This window comes from Trichogramma pretiosum, unplaced genomic scaffold, assembly GCF_000599845.2.
Source record: "Trichogramma pretiosum strain Unisexual culture from Peru unplaced genomic scaffold, Tpre_2.0 scaffold13, whole genome shotgun sequence".
NCBI classification, from domain to species: Eukaryota; Metazoa; Arthropoda; class Insecta; order Hymenoptera; family Trichogrammatidae; genus Trichogramma; species Trichogramma pretiosum.
The window spans coordinates 966,157-992,082 of NW_019641606.1; the positions used below are offsets into that span (position 1 = coordinate 966,157).

At 45.2% G+C, this 25,926-nt stretch overlaps 2 protein-coding genes across 4 annotated transcripts in view; both read right to left on the minus strand.

Annotated features, from left to right (window-relative positions):
- The window catches only part of LOC106652015 (fat-like cadherin-related tumor suppressor homolog), a 173,784-nt gene extending 149,991 nt beyond the window's left edge, over positions 1-23,793 (minus strand). For both annotated transcript variants that reach the window (XM_023458414.1, XM_023458413.1), the window contains exon 1: positions 22,651-23,793. The gene's annotated coding sequence lies outside the window, so the exon portion shown is untranslated. The remainder of the gene's footprint in view (positions 1-22,650) is intronic.
- LOC106652051 overlaps positions 1-24,635 on the minus strand; it is a 43,883-nt gene extending 19,248 nt beyond the window's left edge. For both annotated transcript variants that reach the window (XM_023458416.1, XM_014370790.2), the window contains exon 1: positions 24,339-24,635. In XM_023458416.1, coding sequence (XP_023314184.1) covers positions 24,339-24,611 — 273 coding nt within the window. In that variant the 5' untranslated portion in view covers positions 24,612-24,635. The remainder of the gene's footprint in view (positions 1-24,338) is intronic.
- Positions 24,636-25,926: the final 1,291 nt, after the last annotated feature.

The following is a 25,926-nucleotide window of genomic DNA, read 5'->3' on the forward strand; positions in this document are numbered from 1 at the left end:
GGGAAAAAAGCTCGCCGTATAGCAGCAGTCACCCACTTATTGGTCATCGACGTACTTTCTGCAGCTTACCGCGTACGTATAGACCTTCTCAGCCGGCTCTGTACCCGAACGTAAATTGAAGAGGCCACTGACCAATCGAGAGAGGAAGCCCCACACACATATATATAGAGCCGCATAACGTCGGACAATGAAATCCACTCTCTACGCGTGCGAAATCCTACGTAGTACGTACGATACGCTGCAACTGCGAGAGTCGTACGTACGTACGTACGTACGTTAGGTAGATAGTAGTAGCTATACCGTTGGAGAAAGAAGTTGTGTGTTGTTGCCCTGTCGTTCCCACTGCCATACATTTTGCGCGTTTTATCTCGCTCGCTCCGTATATAGCTCTCTCTTCTCTTTCTTTTTCCTTTTGTTTCTCTCTCACTCTCTCTCCCTACCTCTCCCTTACTTTTTTTTTTATCAATTTCTTCTTCCTGGAGAGTGAAGGAATAAAACAGAAAGAAAGAAGAAGTGGAGAACTTGGCCGTTCTCCCGCGCACACTTACTTACACACACACACACACACGCACGCACATTGAGAGTTAGCACAGTGTGTCTCGGGCCGGCTCCCTATACTCCATGTACGTACGTACGTCTCTCTGGCACAGAAAGCGTGAAAACAAGAGTAGCTTATTCTTTCTCGTTCGCGCCGCGCGGCTAGCTAGCTCTAGCTAGCTTGCGAGAGCGCAGCAGCATTGCTCTCCTCTCGAGAGCATAATAGCTGCCTTAAGAGGCTAAAGTTTTTAGCTTTTCCTTATCCATCTTTTTCCTCGCCTACCCCGGCTACTACTCTCCCCCTCTCTTCCTCCTCTCTAGTGTTATTCCATTAAGCCAGAAGGAATAAGGTATAAGACTGCACTTATTTTAATGAAGAACTACAGCCTCCATCAGAGACTGCCTGCCTCCACCACAGCACGTAAGAAGCCATCGCTCGTATTATATATATATATATATATATAAGAGCCCATCGCGCGCCTGCGGAATACACGCAGAAGGAGAAGAAGGAGGTAGGTGCGGGTAGGAAGGAAAAGAAGGAGCCGAGGAAAACGACGTCGGATACTTGTATCTTGCTGTGTTCGTATGTGTGTATAGCCGCAGCAGCACACGATGCACCAGGCAGCTCCGTGTAGTGTGCAAGCTGCGCCGCGTCGAGCGCGAGCAGCAGCAGCAGCAGCAGCAACATGACAAATCGCAGGAGCAGCGTGGTGCGTCGCGGAAGTTGCAAGAGAGAGAGAGGGAGATATTAGTTAACGGAGCCACCGCGCGTGCAATTCCATCTTCCTAAGAGGCTTGTGCTTCGCATCTTCGCTTCACCGTGAAGTGTGTATACTGCTGTAGATATACATGTATAGCGCCGTTTCTAGCGCATGCATCGTTTCCTTCTCGCGGTATATATGTGGCACGGACAAATACATACACAGCAAGTTCGATAGAAAAGAGGCCGATGAACTTTGTGTGTGTGTGTGTGTGTGTGTACAAAGAACGAAGGAGAGTCGGAAAAGTTTTTCGCATCCAGCGCGACACTGGCAATGCACGCGGCTTGGACCCCTCTTAATGGAAAAAAGGAAAAAACTGCAACAAGCTCGCGCCCGAGAGATGTGCAGCAGCCACACAGCCGCATCAAGCTCTTTGTACAGTATAGAGAGAGAGAGTAAGTAAGAAGGAGAGAGAATCGACGACGGCTGGCTATTGCCACCGCGCGCTAGACGCGCAAACGAGCGAGGAGGAGAGAGAAAGAAAGAAAGAAAGCAAAGAAGAAAAAGAGAGGGATTAAGGATGTGCCTCGGGGAGTCTCTCTCTCTCTCTCTCTCTCTTCTCGTGAATTTAAATGAGGCTAACGAGCTCCGTAATGCACGTAATGACGCTAGATTGCCCAGGCCGTACCGAGCGTGATGTGTAGAAACATAGTGCAGCGCCGCCTGCATCGTCGAACTCTCCACCGACCACCGCCACGTATAAAATAATATGCCCGCGCGTATACTGTAGGTACTATGCGGAGCGGTTCGCGAGCTCTGGTCATCGACTCTACTCGACTCTATATGCATGCACCGCATAGTGTGCATGCGGCGCTCGATTTATACCACTATTCTTTGCACGGTATATATATCGTCGTATATGCGGATCGGCTCTGAATTCGAATTCTTCATTAATGCCGTCATTTGCACTATACGAGCCGCCGCAGCTACAGCATATAGCAAGCCTGTAATTCTAAAGCTCTTTAAAAAAAATCTCCAGCTATTCGGTTTGAAAATTGAATTTTCATTCCTGCACTGCTGCCATGGAGCAGCAACTCTGTGAATGCGCTCTCGTAACACACGTGCCTGTGCGGCGCATATTATATTACGTGATTCCAGGCCCTTGAGAAAAGGAGAAACGCCTCTGCTACTTTTGTCCATTATACAGAGAAAATACGAAATTTGTTACTACGTATCCATGCAGCATTAGTTTACAGTATAATTATTAAGCGCATGCGTATGTGTGCGTTTTGTTAGATGGGTAATATCTCGTATGAATTTATACACGCGCAATCGGGCGCAGTTTGTACTCTCTATTCGCTCTCTCTCTCTCTCTCTCCCTCTTTCCGTTTTGATCAACGATCAATAATAACCAGATTTTCTGGCTGCTCGAGTGTATTTACCTGTACACAGGCATATACAGGACACAGCACACACATTCGCGTAACTTGGCGCGCATGAATAATTCATTACGATTACATTATCATCGCATAAGCAGATAGTTTGTGTAGAGGCAGCTGTAGCAGCAACAGCTAGTCGTCGCATGCAAATTCGTCTATATTTGCGATAATCAAAATTATCATTCCTTCGGCAATACCATTCGCGCGTATATAACTCAACGCGTGCGCCAATACGTATGTCTGTGTGTTGCATGCGTGTAGCAGCAGCACTTCCGAACCGCAGCTGCTGAATACACTTGTTTATATAATTAATAACGCAAAAGAGGAATTAGTAATGTTAATCCCACGTATAGATCGTATCGATCGATTTGAAATTTGTCGGTGGGGAAAAAACGAAGAGAGAGAGAGACAGAAAAAGAAATACGGGAGGATCGATCGTCGAGCGATGAAAAGGGCATCATCTTCGGCGAAAGATTCGCAATCACGTTTTCCGACAAATGCAATTATAGTCGTCAGATACTTTCTCTCTCTCCCTCTCTATCTCTTTATATATCTCCATCTTTTGCTTTAGAAACTGTTATTGTACTTTCACGAAGAATGAAGGGAAAATGAAGCGCGCGCTTGCTCGTTGCTGCGTCGATTCATGCGCGGAGGATTGAAGGCGAGCTGGCTTCGCAAAATTAATAAGATAGGCGTAATTTGAAGGCGTCGAGGTGCAAAAGGATGTAAGAAAACGGACTGAAAAAAAGGGAAATGGCATACAACGGCGCGGCATCGACGACGGCGAAAGAAAGCTCGAGCGAATTACGTCGCGCGCTCGCAGTAAATCGAGGATTATTAGCGCTCAGTTTTATTATATATGAATTTAAAGCAGGAGCAAAAAGAGGCAGCACCGGCGACGACGACGACGCCTGCCTGCGTGTGTATTATCGACGACGACGCGAAAAAGATGAGTAGAAGCAGCATCGGCGGCAAAAAAGCATTAGGGCGGTGTTACCCATGGAGAAAAGACAAAGGATATAGGAAACGACCGAACGAAGAAAATATATAAAAACGGCAGGAGGGAAGGAGGGGGCGTATCGAGCCGCGCTCACGAAATAAAAGGAAGTTGTAAGATTAAAGGGATACAAGAGAGTGAGAGAGGGCAAATCGCAGTCCTAGAGCACGAAAAAAAGGAGGAAATTGGAAGTGTGCTGTTGCACCACTACTGCTGCAAGAGAGTGTGTTTTATATAATATATATTACCAAGACACAGACGACTGTGGCAGTAGCAGCGCTTGAACGAAGAGCAAAAAAAAAAAAAAAGAAATAGAAAGAGAATCGCCCGCTCCAAGGATTAGTCTCTTTCTCTCTCTAGGATGCGGTGAAAACGACGCAGTACGAATTAGTAGAAGCTTAAATTATGTGCCGAGGCGCCGCAATAGTAGCTAGCTGGACTCACTCTTCTTCTTTGTTGGTCTAGGATATGATATAACGCAGTATTTGTGTGTGTTTAAAAATCATCTACACGAGTGAAATTTTCCTATGGCTGCTGGCTCGAACGACGACTCGTTCATGTCTTCTTCGCTATATAACTACTATCGTTATTTCTTTGACTGCGCTGCTGCTGCAGCTAGATGGCTAGCTATGTAACCGAGCCGCGCGCCGAGCGCAACCGGCAAGAGTTATTTCAATTATCGCTTTTAATTTCGAGCCCGACCGACCTTATTGGTATATATGCCTGCAGCAGTGGCTCTCTCTCTCTCTCTCTCTCTCTCTCTCTCTCTCTCTCTCTCTCTCTGCGGGGCATCTTTTAAAACTGCTTTATTAAAGGTGAAAAGACGAGGCAAGCAGACGATTTTCATTTTCATCCTGAGAAGCAGAAGCAGCAGCAGCAGCAGGAAGAAACTTTGCCAAGCTTTCTTGTCTGGCTTCGTTGGGCAATAGTAGGTTACGGTGATCACGAACAACAAAATGCTGAGAGACTTCTTCGAGGCTCGTTAAATTTTCTCGGAAAATTGCATTCTTAATTTTTCGACAAATGTGCGTCTTCATCATTTTATTTGCAACTTTTAGCAGCAGCATTCACAGCAAGATTTTTACCTTCGTCTTTCTCTCCTTTTTAAATATTTTTAATGATGGCATCGAGCACATCTGCCTCTACCTTTTCTTTCTTTTTCTTTTTTTTTTAGTAATAAATTATTTCAACGTTTTTACACAGTCGAGCAAGCGGTCTCTCATCCTGAAATGAGAAGAATATAAATCGACGACGACGAGAGTGTGAAGAATACAGAGAGAGAGAGAGAGAGAGAGAGAGAGAGAGAGAGAGAGAGAGAACGAACGAAAGAACTCAAACAGTCAAAAGCAGTCAACAACGAAGATGATGGTTTCTCGAAAGAGAAAGAAACGAGCAGAAACGAGTGATTTTGCTCTGATTCAAGGCTGTGGCGGTGGTGCTGCTGCTGTCTGCAAAAAAGAAGAAAAAAATCGAGAATCTCATGCGCTGGAGGCCAATACTGCGTCTGTGTCTGTGTGTTTGTGTATGTATATAACGCACACGCAGAAACACACAGAGATGTGTTCGCGCTTCGAAACGCGCGCCGGGGTATAGACATTGGCTTATATAGATTGCTCGTTGCCGAAGATGAATATACGCTCTCGCGCACAACCGAGAGAGAGAGAGAGAGAGAGAGAAAGAGATAAGTCTCAATAGCATAGCAGCGTTGGCTCGTATGCACATACACACACACGGAGCAATACTGTGCAGTTACGGACACTCTTGCTCGCGAGTGCAACCAAACATTACATGCACATATATATATAGCGACGACGAGTGCGTGCACACGAGTGCAGAGCAGCAGCATCGAGAGCTACTATTATGTACTTTCTTTTTTCTCGCTTCTCTCTCGCTCTGTACTGTGCTGTGCGTGCGTGCAGCAGCAGCAGCAGCATCGGCAGGCGTGCTCCGCGAGAGCTGCATGCATTGTATTGTTCGCTCGCGCAGAAGCAACAGCAGCGGCAGCGTAGCAGCCTATAGACATTTTTTTTCCCAAATTTATTGCTCGCTCGCCTTTTGTTTTGGCGCCCTTTAAATCTCTCTCTCTCTGCTCTTTTCCCTTCCCCCTTTCCTCCCCCTCGTCCCAGCAGCAGCACACACTTGATGTATCGAGTTCTATAGTTTATAGATCCGGTTACGCAGATTTCCCATTCTCCATTTGAGCACCGAGCGAAATATTCTCCTCCACTGCTACTGCTGCATATAGTATATAGGCGTGCATATATAGCAGCAGTTACAGTAGAGCTACATCACGTACGAGCCCGAGAGTGCGACACATACACACAGAACGCCACAGATAACGTATCATCGGCCTCGTGCGTGTATTATACGCTGCACTGGATAAAATTGAATGGACGAAGAGAGAGAGAGAGAGAGAGAGAGGAAAAAAAATAATTAATCCGATTGATCGGTCTCGTTGGAATTTACTCGGCTATGTGCACGATACATATACACAGGCGCGTGCAACATTGCTTATATATAACCGCTCGTGTACTAATCCAGGCCCCGCGAGCTTAGCGCACGCGACAGCTATCCCGAGATAATGAGAGTCACGGAAGGCATCGTTGCGCGCGCGCCCCTGCATGCCAGTGTGTATGTATTATTATAGCTGCGTGCAGTCAGAGAGTATAGCGAGACACACTGCCGCCGTCGTTGCAGTTCTCTATGCATGATACGTGTCTGCGTCTGTCTGTGTGTGCAGTGTCTGTTTTGGAAGCTTACTACCACTACTTTCGGGCACAGCCAAGTAAAGAGAGATCAGAGGTGTTGGTTAAAACTTGGCTGGCGTTCAAGTTCTCATTTTGACGACGAAGCGCTTATAACTACCACCACCACTGCTGCTGCTGCGTGTACTGCACCCGAGGGAACTTGCGCGCGCGCGCGAGAGAGAGCTAAAGGCCTGCTACTTCTACCGCCGCCGCCACTGCTGCTTGCTTGCTTCCGAAGATAAACGCCGGAAAATGCTGCTGCACGCCTTGTAATTTACGAGAAATTTGCCCTTCGTGCAATTCGTAAGCGAGAGAGGAGATAGACTTCTTGCTACTATGGCACGGGTAGTAGTATAGCTCTCGAGCGCGCGGCAATATATATATACGCGCGGCTAATAGCGCGGGGGACGCGACGCGATATCATGCGCCGCCGCTGCGATGATATTCGGATTTTTCGATATGCAATTCTTCTTTCTATGCGCATAAAAGTAGTAGAAGCAGCGGCAGCTGTGCAGCGCCGAGGCTCGTGAGATCGTTTTTTTCAATTTCGCTCCCTCCTCGCGCGCGCGCTCTTCTTCTTCTTCTTCTTCTGTTTTTTTTTTATACCGCGGCCAAATGGCAGAGGTGCTCGATCTCTCGCTCTGTGTAAAATCTTTTTTTCCAGCTTTAAAATGTATATTAGCTTGCAGGAAGAGAGGAGCGAGCGACCGGTATCCAACGCGCGTATAACAAATGTTTTTATTGGCTGCTATGGCAATCTGCAAAAGCCAAGAGAGGAGCGAGCTTTTTTGCTCTCTCTCTCTCTCCCTTTTCTCTCGCTTCTCGCAAAAGCGTTATAATATCAGCTATTTTTAACGCGATTTTTTAAAATTAAAATACCATTTTTCATTTCTCGTTTTCTCTTCCTCCCTCCCTCCCTCCCTCTTGATCTCTCGAGAGAGAACAACAACACAACGAATGATGAAAAAGGCTTTTAAGTAATACGAGAAGAGTATTGTTATCGATGAGTTATCGAAGTTTTGGAAAAAAGGCGCGCTTGTTCATATAATGATACATCGAACGTGCTGCGTGGCCGCATTCTTTCTGTGCTGTGCAGAAATATATACGCGAAATAAAATGAAAAGCGGAAATCCGGGGGCAGTATAACACACACATACGCGTGCTCTACTGGCACCTCCCACGCCTTATATTCGATATACATACAGAGATATGCATGCCATGGCTGTATAATATGATGTCAGCTGGCCGGCGGCGGCACGACGACGACGACGACGGGGGGTTGTTGCGCAGGAATGACACCTTGCCACACTATGTGCGGACGGAGTAGTAGTATGCAGATGAGAATGCGGGTATGCAGGTGTCCGGAGGTGGTAGAGCTGCTGCTGCAGTGTGTGTGCAGTGTGCAGTGCGCTGCGCGCCTCCGTGCAAATACCAACAGAAGCACGCCCCGCTTGCAATACGAGAGCTCCAGCTCCGCCGAGCAAAAAAGCTCGATCGACGTCGAGAGCAGCAGCAGCAGGGGCATGTGTACGTACACGTATATATACCTCCCACGCAGCAGGTAGCGGCGGCAGCGGCAGCAGCCAAAATGTATTTTACAACAGTGCTGTATGTAAATTCATCGCATGCGGAGAGAGATGGAGCAAGTTTTCTTGGGCTTGCACACGTACAGACTAGACCTATATATATTGTGCACACGCTCTCTTGGCGCTGTATAAGTAAGTTCTTATCTGCGCGCAGGTGGTTGCTGCTGCCGCTGTTTCTGCGCCTCTGCATACTCATGCTGCTGCTTGCCTTCCTGCTACTACTATACCACGGCTACAACTCGCTCATAACTGAACTTTTTAATATTCATTTTTGCTGCCGCGACTGTATCTTAAAAGGTGCGCTGTAACAACATAACACACACACACACACAAGCGCGTACTCATACTACAATAATGGTTATACACGTACACGCGTGCTCGCGTGCGCTCAGTGGGGTACTTCTTTTTTATTTTCTTCATTTTTTTTTTTTTTTTTTAACTTCTCTCTTTTCTTCCGCTATAATATTTTCTTTTTTTGTTTTGCGGCATGTGCGCGACGCTGGAGGAATGTATTTTCTGTTCTCTCTACCTTCCTCTTTCTCTCTGTCTCTCTCTCTCTCTACCTCCGACACCTTGAGATGATGACGCCGCAGCAGCAACTGCGTACGGTGCCCAGGAAATTAAACGTCCAAACAAGAAAAGTTAGAGAAAGAGAGATATAGCTCTCGTGTATCTGCTAGAGCTGCTCGACGCTCGTTCGACTAACCCCCGCGCGCGCTTCTTTGCGCGTTTATTAAAACAAAAAACCAACGCGCTTGCAACGGCCACGAGGTTTTGAGACTGTGTATAATATTATACACGCACCGGGGAGAAAAAAGAAGAAAACGCGCCAGGCGAGCCAGCTACATCCACGACAATGGATATACATAGTAGGGCAGAGAGAGAGAGATGATAAAAAAAAAAGAAAGCCTCGTATAAAAAGTCAAGAGGGTAAATTTTTTTTGTGATATAAATAAAAAATAAAAAATATAAAGAATGAAAGATGCAGCCTTATAAAAAGCATCGAGCAGTCACTAACAAGTATTTAATCCGCAGGCTCGTTCGTTTTAATTATGAATTTAATAAATTGACGCGCGCCTACGTTAAAGCTCTTACTTACTCTCTCTCTCTCTCTCTTTTGCGTACATATATACGTTAATATTATATCATGAATGTTCATGCCGTACAACAGCGCGTGTGTGCTTGATATATATACACCTCGGCAGCCGGCATTTTTTCGCGCGCGCAAGAAAAATAAGGGGGGAAAAAATTGCGTTATTTATGCGCTCGGAATAATAGGCGTAAAATTAAAAAGTATACGTGTGCCACAAATAACAGCTCTTCTGTTGACCGCTGTACACATGCTCGCACGATGATGACGATGATACGCGCGCGAGGGGGAGTCTGATTTTTCGACACCCGAGAGGAGAGAGAGGCGACAACGACGAATAACTAGTCCATAATAATGAGTTGGCATCTATATTACGATGAATAGATAATCGGCCACGGGTTCTCGATACAACACACTCACCCGGCTGGCTCGTGTACGCGAGCTCGTTTAATTTAATTTACGCCAGGTTTGGGCTCTCTCGCGCAATAAATTTCGTTTAACTCGCTGCTAATGTGACGCACGCTCGGTGTATGAGCATGTGTGTGTTATAACAAACGCACGAGGCGATATTGCGTTTTGGGCCGCGGGGGGACACATACACTGGCTCTCTCTCTCTCTCTCTCTCGTGTCCGAGTGGTTACAATCCTATATTGGTAAAAATATATATTCATCAACGCGCGCGTGCATACATAAAGAAAAAAAAGAGGATCGATAATAAATACACGAGAGAGCCGAGGGAATATATATCGGAGTTTAGAGTAGAAGAGGAACATATTTATGGATATGACGAGCAACTCTCGCGATGTGGATGTACGTTTATAAATGTTTCTCTCTTTTCGCAACGACGTGTACGCCTGACACAACCGAAAAATATTCCTATACGCCGAGAGAGCTGCGCGCGTGCAATAAGTTTTCCTCGCGCGCCCGCGCTCAAATGCGCTTTTCCATCATTTCTCTCTCACTTGCGAGCGAGCGAGCGGGCGAGCTGAAAAAGAAGCGTGTCGGATGAGCGCGATCGTATAATCGCAATGACTGAAAAAGTATTTAGCGCCGCAACGAGTTCACGTGATGCACCGCGTGAGCAAAGTGTGGAGGAGAAATAAAAAAAAGAGAAACAGATAATCGCAACAACAAAGACGAGAGAGAGAGAGAGAGAGAGAGTAAAGTTGCAATACTCCGACTTTCACCCAGACCTTACTACTCGTACGGCAGAGTAGGTAGGTACCAGCACTCACGAGCGCGAGTGTATAATGTAATTGAAAACTTAACTCGCGTGTGCATGTACGTAAAATGTTGAGCCGTGAGTACTTATGTGTGTATGTGTAATTTCGAGCCTCGCGAGAAGTAATGCGTATTATATGTTATACACGTGTATAGGTATATAAACCCGAAAGTGCTCGGGCGCGCATGAAACCAAACACGATCCCCATTTGGGAAACATCCATCCTCTCTCGCTGCTTTTTTTTTGTACTTCTTTTTATTTTAGCGTTCGCGCGCGGGTATACATACACACTTCATGTATAGATGTGTGTTAGTGTTTGTGTGTGTGTACGCCGCGCTCGATTCCGCGCGCGACACAATAGTAGCGCCATTAAATGCCCGAAGCAATACACTAGAGATGAGACATTTGTTATAACGCTCCGGGTACCCGGTGAAAAAAAAAGTAGGTACGTAGTACGCGCGAGCGAGTAACGAGAGAGGAAGGAAGGAAGTGGTGCATTCCAAAAGCTCTATAACCGCACTAGAGAGAGAGAACACAGAGAGAGAGCGAGTCGATCATAACGTTCGACTGAGTTCATAAAATATCCATCTGCTCCTCTTTTCTTTTCTCTCTCAATCGTGTGCACTGCAGCGCTTGAGTGTGTGTGTGTGTGTGTGTGTGTGTATGTGTGAAAGAGAGAATACATAATGTATGACGAAAATGTATATAGGTGCGCGGCGCAGAACACAGCCAGAGCTCTGCGACAGCTGCTTACTTTACATTATTATGTGTATATCGCTCGTGTGTATGTGTCCGTACGTGCGTACATGAAAGAAAATGTTCAACTCTTTTATTATATATGCGCCTTGTTCTCGAGATGCTGCTCCACATTTTTCCTCCTTGGCGCGTTATTATATATCGCTCGCAAGTAAAGGTGATTCGATTTACTCGTACATAACACTAACTGCACCGAGCGCAGCACGCTATATATCGTGTACATATGCTGCTGCTACGCTGTTGTATGTGTGTGTGTGTATTATCGATGAATGACCCCGTCCGAGAGTCCGCGAGTATACGTGCTCCAAGTATTATAGGCCTCTCGCGCTTACGTCCGATTCATCATCGTTTGGAAAACGATATACGCGCGTAAAGGCACACACATGCGCGTACTACCTGTTGTTTGACGCCGCCAACGCCGCGCCCATTAAACCGACGAGTGTTTTATATACTGGTGTTCTCTCTCTCTCTCTCGAGGCTTATGTGTGTCTGCCTCCGCCGCTGCTGTATAATAATAGTTTTGCGCGCGAGCAGCGAGCAGAGCAGATGGAGAAGTAGTAGTGGTAATAGTCGTCGTGATTAATTTATTGCTTCTAGAGCTTATGAGCTACACGTAAGCTTTTTTCCTCATAAACAAATGTTGGAAATGTATACTGATATATGTGTACCTATTTTCATTTCTTCGCGTCGCTGCGCGGAGAGTCAATGGAAAAAATAAAGTGGAAGAAGAAGCAAGAAACAACGCTTTTAACCTTGAGAAAAAATTCTATTTAGCGAGAATCTGCATCATTGGAATACGGACTGGTATAGTTTCCTGGTAATGTAGATGAGTGTGTGTGTGTGTGTGTTTAGTAGTATATGTGTGCCCGCGATACCTGAATTGGTCAACGGACAAAAGTTTCAAGCTCGCACAATGGGGACGATGTAGCAAAAATTTTCTAAAGAGCATAGGCCAGCAGCAACACCGGCTGCACACATTATCGTAATATACAGAAAATATATATAGCGTATATAATATGGAGCCTCCACTAGTAGACCTGTGGGCCTGAAAAAAGGCCAAAAGAATAAATACAGTATGCGAGAGCGAATAGTCATGTATAATAATAACAATAACAACGATCCCGTTCCTCGAGGCTGCGTTTGCGAGTGTGCGGGTGAAGGAAAATTTGCGCAGATTTCTCGAGTTTTTTTCTTCTTTTTTTTTGTGCGCTCGCTCCTCTTTTTCTCCTTCTTTACTTGCTGCTCGCAGGCACACCAAACGCCAGGCATTTTTCTCATATATACGCTCTTTTTGTTCAAGGTGATCTCCCCAGCGACGTTGTATATTTACACGCGCGGGCGCAATCCGCTATATATGTATACACACATGCAGCGGCGGCAGTACCCACACACGTATACATACATTTATACACGGATGTGTTGTTAAAGAATCAATTGACAATAATACACAGGCTGAAACGACAATGACTGCTGCCGCGACGACGTCCACGACGACGACGACGACGACGACTCAACGACCTCGCACAATATTGCTACTTTTATATATTACTCGTATACACAATTGCCCAGGCTTTTATCATCCCATTATTCGGTCTATATAGCATCCCGTATAACCGCTCGCGCATTATTACGACGAGTATTTTTTTTTCTTTTTTTTTTGGGTCCTGTGTGCGGTGTGCTCAGGCGGCGCAGCGACGCGTCGTTGTGTTTATGCGATGTACCTGTACGGATTCGGTTAAGCTATTCATGCGTTTGTATACATACACGCACATACACAAGCACACGTGTCGGCGTTGCAGCAGCGCCGATGTGGCACTTATATCGTGCACAGGTCGATCATACACATTAATACGAATTATTGTGCAAGGCCGCTTCTTTGTATTTACTTTACTTATTACTCATTACGCCGCGCGCCCGAGTAATTAGTTGGGAATCGATCGATCGTGCATTAATAATTGTACACCTGGGGTAAAATGCAGCGTATCCAGGTTATAAATCACGATCGAGCGCGCGCGGTCCTGGCGAAAAAGTGATAAAGGTATATATATATACGAATGCAGGAATGCCGGGGGAGAAGGACAAAAAAAGAACGGTAATAAAACCATCTAAGTGTATCGTAAATAATGCGATTTCGATTTTTCTTGCCGTGAAAAAGTATTACAGAAGCGCAGTGGTGTATCGCAAAAAAACGCGACGAGAGTGTCACTGGAGCATTTTTTGCGAGCTCTTCACGGTAAATTAGGCTTTAGATAATAAGTTCTAAAGTCACTCCAGATACATTTTTTGCGAGATTCAGCGGCGAATTTGTGTTTCATTTTTGTTATAAACAATTCAAGTGGCAACATGACGTTTTTCTTGCGTTTTCGTGTCTTTATTTTACAATTGGACTACTCAAACGATATAACGAACAATTTAAAAAGGAAAATGGTAAAACAAAAAAGGCTTTAATAAGCCCAACTCACTGTCGTTGAAAGTGCTCTACTTATGTGCTACCGCCTACCATTACTCCCCGACTGACCAGCCGAATACATGCGATGCTGCGGCAACGCTGCGCTTGCAGCAGCTGCAACAGTGCACTCAAGCTCGGCTCGCAGTAAAATCGCATGAATCATCGATAATGCGCGTTAAAAAGTACACTTTTGCCTTTTTTGCTCGTGTGCTCACGTACACGTGCGTTATTATTATTATATGCATAGGTGTAGTACAATATGTATATAATGTAGCTCGCACGACGCACTACTGCACGTGCAGGACACTCAATACCTCTTGTTCTCTAATTAAAGAGGCTGCTGCTACTGCTGCTGCTTCAGGCCGATAATGGCCTTGGTAATTATCAAACGTCTCAAACTTGGCCGTTCGCAGGACGACCAAGAGCACCACATATTATATATAGGTGGTTACAAGGAGCTGCACATATATACATATATGGCAAACGATGCATGACGAGAGTCGAGCTCTATATGCTGGCGGGCGATATAACTCGCGGTCCGCTTCACTTATACATACATAAAATCCTTTAGTTTGCCGCAGCACCACCATTTATGCGTGCTGGAGCCGTACGTCATATAATACGCGGTGAGCGCTTCTTTCTCTCTTCCTCACTGTCGCGCGCGGACGCCAAATATATATACACGTGTATTATAGTTGGCTATTAGCTTCCGAGTGAAAATTTAGTGCCACGGCTGCTGCTGCTGCGGCGCGTCGAAAATTTTACAAGCGTCGTATAGGTATATATATATACGGTGCGATAGTTTCTCTCTCTCCCTGGGAGGAATATGACGAGCCGAGAATTACCTATCTCGACTGGATGACTGCGCGGCTGCTGCAGGTACAGAGAGCTATATATCGCGTGCACACGCGAGAGAGGCGAGAGTGTAAAACGCGTATACGAGGTACAGAGAGGAGGAGGAGGAGGAGAGGCCGTAAAATGTGTGGCCTCTTTTGTACCCGAGAGCTCCAGTGTGCACGCGATATACATCCTGAAGATCGTAAACGCGGCTGCTGCTGCTGCATGAAGACGAGACGAAAGACGAAAGATGTCTCAAGACTCCTCCGGCTCTCTCTCTCGAGTCTCGATTCATTACGATGGAGCTGACTTCGAATCGCTCCAGCGCACCCATACATATCGTATATAATACGGAGCTCGTACAACATATCTCTCTCTCTCTCTCTCTCTCTCTTGCCTGTCTTTGGAATTCTCAATAAATGTACTTGTGCGCAACGTACATGGAAAACGAGCGAGATCGTAATAAACGCGGCATTTTTCACAGCGAAGCACACACTCCTTACCGATACATCTTGCGATTTCCGCTGATTTTCATGGCACTTGAAAAGACCATACCGTTTTTCCTTGAATGCGCGAGATGTATGGAGCCGTGTGCTCGTGTGCACTCCGCCTGCATTCGTCGCTTTTTCTCTTCATTCCTTCCTTCTTCTTCCTCGTTCGATCGTCTGTGCAGTGTAATATGTGCATAAAACGAGGCGGCGGACAACAAAGTTCCGTACCCTAGCGATACGTGTTGAAGGATTTTTTTATACTTCGATTCAGACGACGACGACGAAGCGCACGCAACAGTTTCCGAATGAATATTCAAGAGGTTCTCTTCTTATACTCGAGCGAAGATCGTGTAAACACATCGGGAAGCAAGTGCGCCGCGCCCGAGCTTACGAGGATACTGCAGCGGAGCCGGGCTGCTGCTCTTGGAGCGCTGAGAAACACCAATTTCGATGAGAGAGAGAAAGAGAGAGAGTAAAACAAAAAAAGGATAAGCTTTAAACGCGCGAGCACAGGGTCTTTAAACGATCTCTGCTCGAGAGAGAGAGAGAGAGAGAAAAAGAGAAGAAAAGACGCGGATCTAAAGAAAATCCAGAAGCAGCAGCAGTAGTGTAGCGATAAGGACTTAATCACGGCTTAATCGTCCTGCGATTAAAGGGGACTATACACGTACACACACTCGAAATCTAGGCGCGAATGCCTGCGCGCGCAACGTACGACTATATACGTAATGATTACACTCTCGAGCTTTTATAAAAAGGGGAGGAGAGAGTGTATAAGAGTTGAAAAAACTACTCTAGAGCTAATAGCTTCAAAGTCGTGAGCTGCTGCTGCGGTTGACGCGCGCTATAAATACACAAATAAAAAATACATATCATATAAGTAAGTATGTTTGTATAGACGTGTAGCTATATGTGAGCGAACTTGCACGCCGACGTTAAAATACCGATAAAAAGATAAGAGTGTTATAATTTCCTCGTGTCGAAGGCATGAAATGTGTATACACTCGCTATTAATACACATCGATGTAACTGATTAACGGCTCGGTTCTTGTGTGTGTATCTATATACACGAGTGGTGTCTATAAGTAATATGTACAGTTGAGTAGTAGTGCGACGCCGCCGCGTGTTCATCGATCGATCGTTGGTCGTATTTATCCGGGCAAAAAAAGAGTCAGAGGCGCAGCAGCAGAATCTTTCAAAGAGAATATAACGCGCTTACATGTATGTGTATGTGCATTTCGACGCCAAGAGACGACGAAGACGACGACGTTTTTTTGCTCTTTTGCCCATGATTCGATTAATAAAGTGCTTTTCTCTCTCTCACTCTATCTGCTGCACTGCTACTGCTGGATAAAGTTATGAAAGTGACACACTCATGCGCATGGAGAGGAGAGCTCTCGTTTTTTTATGCACAATATTTTTTTATTATTCCATATAACACATACACAAACATCGCTCGTTGATAAGCCACTCGAAATTATTCTCTCCGCACGCGAGTCTCGCTCACTCTATGGCATTTAGTCAAGTGAATATATATGCGCGAGCGCGACGTGCGTATTTCACGTGTCGGCTGTTTCACGTCTCACTTAGCAGCCTCTCTCGTGCGCTTAAAATATACATATTTTAACATGCACACTTCGTGCGTTCGTATACATTTGTGCGTGGGCTCGCGTCGAATCGATCGACTGCGCGCGGCGAGAATCGCAAGTACGTCTAGCTATTTTTTTTTTCATTTTTTTTCGATCAAAAAATATTTTCATATAATACTGGTGAAAGGGGGGAAAAATCAATTTTCTCTCTCTCTCTCTCTCTCTCTCTCTCTCCATAATGAAAGCCTGACGCGTTAATAATATAATAAAGAATCTTTTTCCTCTCATAACTCTAACATTTGTATTACAATATGTAGCGACGTTCGCGCGCGCCTGTCCCTTTCTAATGACTTCTTGGGGTTAATGAAATATTGGTCGCCTAGTCCATAATGTAGATCGAGAATCATAGATCAACTCGAGAGAGAAGAGAGAGATTGAACAACGAAGAGGCCATTAATATAATGAATTGCTCCCAGTCTGTTGTGTGTTGCGCTGTGTGCCGCGTAGCAGTACGACGAATTAAAAGGGCTACATGATCGCGCGCGAGTTTCCAAGTGTTTACGGCACTTTGCATGACGAGCTGCCGTTCCTCCATTTATATAATATAAAATACAACAAGCGAGAGACGTCATTCAAATGTTGCACGTATCCTCTCTCTCCTCTTTGTGTACATATTGTAGTAGTAGTCTACAAGAGTTTAGTGTAGGAGACTGTCGTCGACGATATATATTTCTATTATATTACGTATATATTTATACGTACGTAGTACACGCCTTTCTCGCCGAGCAATGGGTAGATACGTCGTTGCTCTCAGTCCCCGCGTGTCTCAGCTGTGCGATACATCACGCGCGCTCGCGAACGAGCAAAATACTGCCGTACTCTATATATACGTACCGCGCGCGATAATGTGTTTACGACATAAATATACATTACGAATATAGTATACGTATTGTTTACGGTGTAAAGCTCGCGCGCGCAACCCGCGTTCGGATTGCACTCGCCACCGCCGCCACTACACTTGGGGTTATCGAGCGCGAGGCAGCAGCATAATGTATACAGTACATATTCAGAGCTGCACACATATAGAGAAATAGAAAAGTGAGAAAGACATCGGAGCGAGAGAGAAAAGCAGCAGACAGTGCAAACGGCGTATATGAGAAGCAACAAGTTACGGAAGTAGAGCGAGATTCCGCACGCGCTTTTCTGCACTCGCTCATACACACGTATACATACATATATATAACGCGTATATGTGTTGTAGCTTCTTCTTCTCCCGCCGCGGAGAGTAAGAATAAGACAAGACGAATGAGATAAGAGAGTGGCTCGTGCACACATATACAGACGGGAGGTTTGCGCGAGCTTCAAAGACGTTCCTTTTTCGCACGCGCTATACATCGTGTGTGTGTACGTGTGGCGTATTATACGTCTGGCCTGTACATTACAGCACATACGTCGCGCTTTATCGCTAATACAGTTTCGCCATGCCTTTCATGTGTATTATACAGAAAGAATCGAGGTGAAGAATTGTTTAAGTGTTCGCATACGCGTATACGTCCCGATTATTAATCGCACGCGCGCGCGAACCGTATACATTTATTCATTATTTTAAGTGAGCTTTATGTGTGTATAACGCCGAGGCGACGACGGGATCAATCGGTTCGACTCCGGAGAGCGGATGTTTATGCTTGCGCCTCTCTTGTCCCCCTCCTATTTCTCTCTTTTTTTTTTGTATTATTCGCGTGAGTAAGCCACTATACTCGCGGCATGTGCTGTATGACGCAACGCGAGCTACAGAGCGCTCGGAACTCAGTACGTACTCATACACACACGCCCATAATGAACGATTAATTTTTTTTTATACACTAATCGCAAATGCGTGCTATTCGAGCATTACATGCAAGCGCAAATACATATAATAATAATCTCTTTCGTCTAAACAGTTATCTAATATAAGTGGAATATATACGATCGCTGAAAGAACTATACGTATCGCGTGTTGTATTATGTATACGGCAAAATGCGAGGGATAGATTGATATCAATCAGAGCTATCGATGAAATTTTCATTCATATAAATCAAATAAGAAAAATGCCTTGTGGAAGCGATTATATACAAGGTCACGGTGAATGATCGTCGGGTCGGGCTAGAGAGTGCAATAACAAGCTACAGACGTATAATTTATATAGAAGACTACTAGATAGACATGGCAAAGTTGAACAAGTCGTCGACGCGGCTTCGGAGGGAGAGAGCTTAAAAAGTGTCGCGTTGATACTTTCTAGCAGCGACGAAACGATTGTTAAAATATGCATAACAAAAAGCAGAAGAGAAGTTATAAGAGTATGTGTGTGTCTCTCTCTCTCTCTCCAGTGCAACGGAGATTATGAACAATCGTCGCAAAGCGAGCAGAAAATTATAGAGTCTTGAAACGCGATGCGCGCGACACACACACTGGAGTCACTGCTGCTGCTCTCGAAAGCTTTGCAAAGACTCCAAGCTGTATACGTATATAACACGCAGTACCGAGGAAAAAGAGCAAAAGTAGCAAACAGCAGCAGCAGCAGCAGCCAAGAAGCTACCGCAGCGGCGAAGAGTGTCTCGTGACTTGGAGCAATTTCCTTTTTCTCACTGCAGCTCTGTATCTGCGATGCGAGCGCGGCCGCGTATACACCCTATTCTTTCCCTTTTTCAGCCTCGACTTCTTTTTTTTTTCCTTTTTTGTCTCTTTTTTTTTGGTTTATAAGCGAGCAATCTTCGCGAATTCTTGCATTTTTCGCGCTGCGGTCACAATCTACGTGCAAGTATACACGAATCATTTCGCTTACTACTCTTTATTTTTCCCTTTTTTATCTCGACGGGTCTTTTACTAAAAATAAAACTTTCAACTAGCACGGCTGCGGCGCGGCAACGAACTGGTTTTCCAAAACTCGTTTCTCGCACTTACTTCTCGCGGCGCGGCGGCAATTGTTCCCATCGCGATGTATGTGCCTATGTACACAGCGGTATAATATGCATTATTATTACAATTTACATCACGCGAGGCGCGTGCGCAGTGGGAGGGAGTTAACGAATGAAAAAGAAAAAAAAGGGGGATGGTGTGTATGTTTGCGCGTCGTTCGATTAATCTATATACGTACGCGACGTACATATACGCGCGCGGCCAATTCAATTTTCACAGACTGCTTGCCTGTTATTTTTTCGATATACAAGCCATTACATACTTGATACTCTTCGATAAATCATCATACGGCAGCTAGACGACGTTGCTGCGTCGTCGTTGAGCGGAAAAACAATTATTACCGTGTCAGAGTGCAGATGGCTTTTGGAGTGAAGCGAAAGAAGAGAGAGAGAGAGAAGCAACTGGAAGGCAATTTAATTGCTCTGATTTTTATATAATAATACGACGCCTAGTGAGCCGCACACGAACGATATAAATAAAAAAAGAGTTGAAATAATTTTTAATACTCGGCGGAGTATGTAGCGGAATATCGTTTCTAGCGAAGACAGGGTAGAAAAAAGATGGGGAGAGGGAGGTGAAGAATACAATATGTGCGCACATGGGGGCATGCAAGCACACACGTATAATAAACATACACATACAGAGACAGCGAAGAGCTCGGCGAGATACACATTATAGAAGGAAACGATCGAGCTTTTGCGTTCATTAATCAAATGGCTCGACAGTGTTGGTGTTTCGCTGTGCTGCTGCTGCTGTGCCGTAAAGAGAGTGAGAGAGATGAGATGAGAGTAGTAGAAGGAGAGAGAATAGTTCATTCAACTTCTCTTTCTCTATACTTCTCTCTCGTGCTTTAATCACGTGTGTGTATGCAGTGCAGCTGCAGATATATATACTCGCGTATACGCCGACGTTTGTTCATCTGCGCGCGAAATATACGTTCGTGAATTCCGATGACGAGGACGGCCGAGCGAGAGAAAGAAAGAAAAAGATAAAAAGGAAGAAGGAAAGAATTGGCGTGTACGGATAGAGAGTGTACATAGAAAGTGCAAAATTTACCGCCGATGAGATCATAGGTATACTCACAGACGCACACGCACACTCGAATCTCGGAGCAGAGATTGTGCCCGCGTGTGGTGTAGCTGTGTAGGAAAAAAAAAGGAGCCGAACGAGTGACCTGTATGCGTGCGTGCGTGTGTGCAACGAAAAAGAGAGACATAGAGGAGCGCGGGCAACAGTTGTGAAAACCATAAATTAACGCGTGTGTGTGCGGTGCAGCTCGCGCGCGTACTGCACACGATATTATACATACACAGCTATATGGTGGCAGCAGATCCAACGTCTCGTTCGCGTCTTTTTGTTCGTCGCAACGCCCTCGTGCTACGGCTGCACGCACCTATCATACGCTGCCGCCGCTGCGCATGCAAAAGTGAACAAGACCAAATAATTTCTGGTTCTGTCGTTGTCTTTTTTTTCTTCTTTCCTTCGCGGGGCTTTGACGCGGGGCTCTCGTGCGCTCTCTTTCTGTGCCTGCTATATGCTGCGTGCTGTTATATTGTATATAGGAGGCCAAATGCTATATATGGTGTCTAGCAACACACACACACATGCATGAGCGAAAACGCTTGAACTTGAAAGAGCATGGCACTACTGTATATAACACATTTTTAGCTCACGCGGAGCTTGTTTCGGATTCATCCTCTGTTATATCACACCTTTTATTTCGCGCGTATAGGCAAAACTGCAATTGAAACGAGCAGAAATCGGTACGTCGCAGCAGAGTCTCGCTGCATCGTTTCATCGAAGAGCCCTATATATATACGAAAAATCGAGAGCTCTGCAGCGTACGGGGCTCCGTACCCTCTCGTATACAATACTGCACATTGGCTACAGCTGCAACCTATATAGTCCACTGAGTTATATGGCAGAAGCAGCGGCAGCATCGCAGACATCGTAGGCCTTTGTGTCGTTATACTCTCTGACGTTCAATCAGTCGGTCGGTCGAGCTGCCGAGTATTAGTGCCTGAGTACTGCCTGCCTGCCTGTGTGTGTGTGTCTGTAAACGTATCGATCATTTTCTCCGTACACAAATACAGGTATACATCAACGCACGTTAGCTGACACTGCTGCTACTGCACACTATGCGCTGCAATGAGCACACAACGCAGATCGAAGTTTAGCGAGGAGTCTCGAGAATGCGCGCGATATATACGCAAACTTGTGTACGTACGTACGTATGTATGTATGCTATGCATGTATGCCATGCGCGTTTAGCGGATTCGAATGTAGCCGAGTAGTTGTGTCAACAAACGATATGTATATGTGCACGCGTATACATGTATGTCGTATTCATATGCATGTGTGTTTGCGAGCGAGCACACGCATGCAAAAGTACGCGAGCATCTCGATTTATACATATTATAAACAAGTAAACCTTGGAGCAGCCTAACTGAGTTCTGTATTTATACTGTGCGATGCCAGTCAGTGGATCACGCACACCTATGTGTATGTACAACAACCATATATATGTATGTGTGTACTGTGTATATAAATTCAACCACATATAGAGACGTAAATGAAAGAAAACGAGGGAGACGGAGGAGAGACGACGACGACGACGAAACACACCGAGTTGAGGAGGTGGAGGAAGAAGTAAAGAAGAGACGAAGAAGAAGAAGCGACGTACATATACACACTCACACTCACGGAGGAGGTATATACACAGTATATATACAGGACGGAATAGCAGCGGCTTTTTCTAAGAATCGCGGGCTTCTCTCGGGGAAACCGGACTCTCCACTACTACCACTATACTGCCAGTCCACTAGCTTGAATCATTCCCCCCTTGGCGCAGTAATGCGCCCACATATACAAATATCGACCTATAGCGGCTGCACCAACACTTGCATACAACTACGAGTTATTACCTGTGTGTGTTTGCTAATATATGTACGGCACCACAACAGTATTAAGAATCCCACACGTACACACAGGCATGTAAATCATGTATAGAAAAGTCCGCGCGTCAATATTTAAAAGGCTCTCTATTCTACGACGACGACGACGACGCCGGCCGGCGAGAGAGAGAGAGCCGAGCGTTCGAAGTCGCCGTGACGCTCCCAACTCCGATTTTTCGTGTTTCAAATAATATACAAATAATACGGCGACGCGTAGGTATTTTATATTATATTCTCGGGCGCGACGCAATAACGTATAAATAGAAAGAAAAAAAAAGTATCGAAGATGAAGAGCTAACCTTTGCTTAAAAAGTCTCGGGCATCGCCGAACCGTCGTCGTATATATATATAGAAAACACCCGGGGCGGCTCGTTGTTTATCTCCACCGCTGCACACTCACGCACTGCACACACGGAGAATGAGCCTTTTGTCAGCTGCTGATGCTGCTGCTCTCTCAGCTTTGTGTGTATACAACAACACAGATACACAAATATACACTGAGACACTAACACACTCGTATTATACTGGAGGATCACGCAGTATATATACTAGCAACACTGCACGAAAAATTGACACACATACACTATGATATATACGGATAGCAGGTAGAGTGAAGCCTTCGAAACACCTTGCCACTGTGTGTGTGTGTGTGTTTGTATATTATTTTATACCGTGTCACGAACACACGCACAGAAATTGCCTGCGGGCGCACTCGCGTATTTTTCTTTTTTTTACGTATATAGGATGCACAAGAATGACGTTCTATTTTTTCGAAAAAAACAACAACAACCACGTCGTCACTGTAAATTGCCGGCAAGCCGGGTCAATGGTGAAAAATTTAAACCGGCGTGCATGTACGCCTATATGCAGCACGGAACACACAGACACACAAACATACACACTCGGAGAAAAAGTGAGACAGAAAAACGGTTATCTTCGTTATCTTGCGCTTTGCGGCTCTCTGTGTTTTACAATCGAACTAATTGAATACGTCACAACACACAACACACCGTGTGTTTGCCGGAATACTAGAATCACTTCACTGGGGTTTTTCTTTTTTTTTCGAATAACAGCAACGAAATATAATTCGAAAACGAAGGCAACGGCAACCTGCCCCGAACACTTTTTTCTCTCTCTCTCTCTGCACAAAACGGCTGTACGCAATTAATGCACACACGCGCGTTCCAAGTATACTATTTCGTTTTGTTTTATAACCGACGCGTGGAGATGTAACATTCGTCGACCGTTGGTTACAATGGAGCAGAATTTTTGTATTATTTAAAAATTCACACGTTGCAATTTTTCGTCGTTATTATTATACACACTACACACCGCACACTGGTAGGGGCGAACGATTTTTGTCTGGCGTGTTTTTTTTTTTTTATTATTATGTTTTTAATACGTATAACTAGACGCGCGCGTGTAAATCCCGACGCTCGCTAGTTGGCGGCACGCGCGAAACTGGCGCTGCTGCGCGGAGCGCGAGAAAACGGCGGCACGGCAACGGCGGCGGCGGCGGCGGCGGTTCGGAGTCGAGCGCAGCGTTCGCCCCTCAAATCCCAAAGAGCGCAGCGGTGGTGGCACATATACACACGCTAGGTAGGTAGTATATAAGTGTAGTAGTAGTTGTAGGCCCCCTCCACCCCATCGCGTTCTCTCTCTGTCTCTCGCTCGCTGCAAAACTGTACAGCAATATTTGCTGCGCTACTCTGTATATATGCTATATACGCGGAGGAGGCCGGAGAGCGACCTGTGCGAGTGTACACACGGATAAACGCACACACATTATACTACTTGGCAGAAGCAGAGAGTCAGAGACTTCCTAACCTTCCTGACCAATATTTTCGCCGTATATCTAGAGAGTGCAGAGGCCTACGCATCGTCGATGTTGACGCGCGATAAGCCGCGTGTATAAAACGTTGCTCGAAAGCCGAGTTGTACACAACGAGAATAATATTTTATACTGACAAATTAATTGTTTACTTACTCGATGAAGAATGATAAATTCGAGCGTAAAGTATTTCTCTCGAGCCACGAGAGATCGGAGCAACAGTTGTGTGTAGTGGCAGCAGTGCAACGAGCAGTCCTTGCCGCAGTTGTTGTGGAATTCGCAGACGATGATGCACTGTGCGCTACATGTATATACACACGAACACAAACACACGAGCGTCAGTTTTGCCGGTCGGTCGGTTTCACAGTGTAACGCTGTAGCAGCAAGACGATGGAGACGATGATAATTGTTATGAAGCAAAACGCGCATTGGCAGTATATATAAGTCAAGCTGTCTCGTCGTCCGTATACCTATCTATTTTACTCGTGTGTGTGTGTGTGTAATTCTTTGTGTATGTGTGGTTGCCGACGCTCGGCCTGCGTACCGGTCGAAAGAGTAAGAGAGAGAGAGAGAGCTTGAAAAATGACTGTGCTGCCACGACTAGGCGAATTTCGAAATCGGCCACGAAACGCCGATTCTCGATGATTTTACTCGTTTAAAATGCCGAATACACATACACACACGTACACCCATACAATTTCAAACGCTGTGTTATGTTTGAACGCGAGGACTGTTTGTACATCAGCTGCTTTCAGAGTCGTGAGTTTGTGCACCGGCTATCTAGAATTAAGATGGATTATGTGTTGTACTACACGTCGTTTGGACAAGTGCTGATTGTTGCAAAAAATGTTTGATTGTTGAATTTCCTATTTCGAGCCGCTGTGTCCGAACGAATGTATATTGTTGCATAAATACATCTGCTATTTTCAAATTTTCCATTCGTTCGCTCAAATACAGAGTTAGAAACATTTTTTTTTTCGAGCTCACGAATCGATCGTTAAATACATCCTCCGCTTCTCGTGAAACTACATACGAAAATTTTTAACGATCGCGTATGCAAGCTATATTTCGTTGTGTGCATTCCTGTACGTGACTCCGAATTCGCTTCCTGATATTTTTTTCAAAATTATAGACAGAGAACGATCTAAGCGCCTCGTCTGCGACTTTCTAATGATACATAGTGTCCATCTTTTTATAACGATTTGTGTGCCAAAATTTCTCGGACACAGTCCAGTCGTTAATTCGGTCCAGTGCGATCGTGATCGTGAGAGCTGCTAGCTGTGAAAATTATTACTCGGTATAAGCGCATCCACGTTGTATTACGTACCGCGCGGAGAATTAGTCATTCAACACAATACGCGATTACCAATTAAATATGTCTCGAAAAAAAGAACTTCGTTTTATTAGGGAGAAGCACCGACGTATAATTAGTTCCATGATTTCCTACCGTCTACTACTCTTTTTCTTTTTTTTTTCGGATCATCTGCCTGTTTTATTTGCATACACGTGTTATTCGTGAGATCGTTTGCAGGACCTGTACTAGACTCATACATCTCTCATTATCGTTTCCCAGGCATTATCTATACATGATCGAGTTCTCGTTTCTATTTTCTCTTAAAAAGGAGAGAAGACGAAGGAGAGAAAAAAACACACAACTCTCATTCATCGATCGCGTATTATAATATATAGGCCTTCTTCGGATGCTTCTCTCTGCTCTCGCTCGCGAATAGAGATTGCTGTGGCG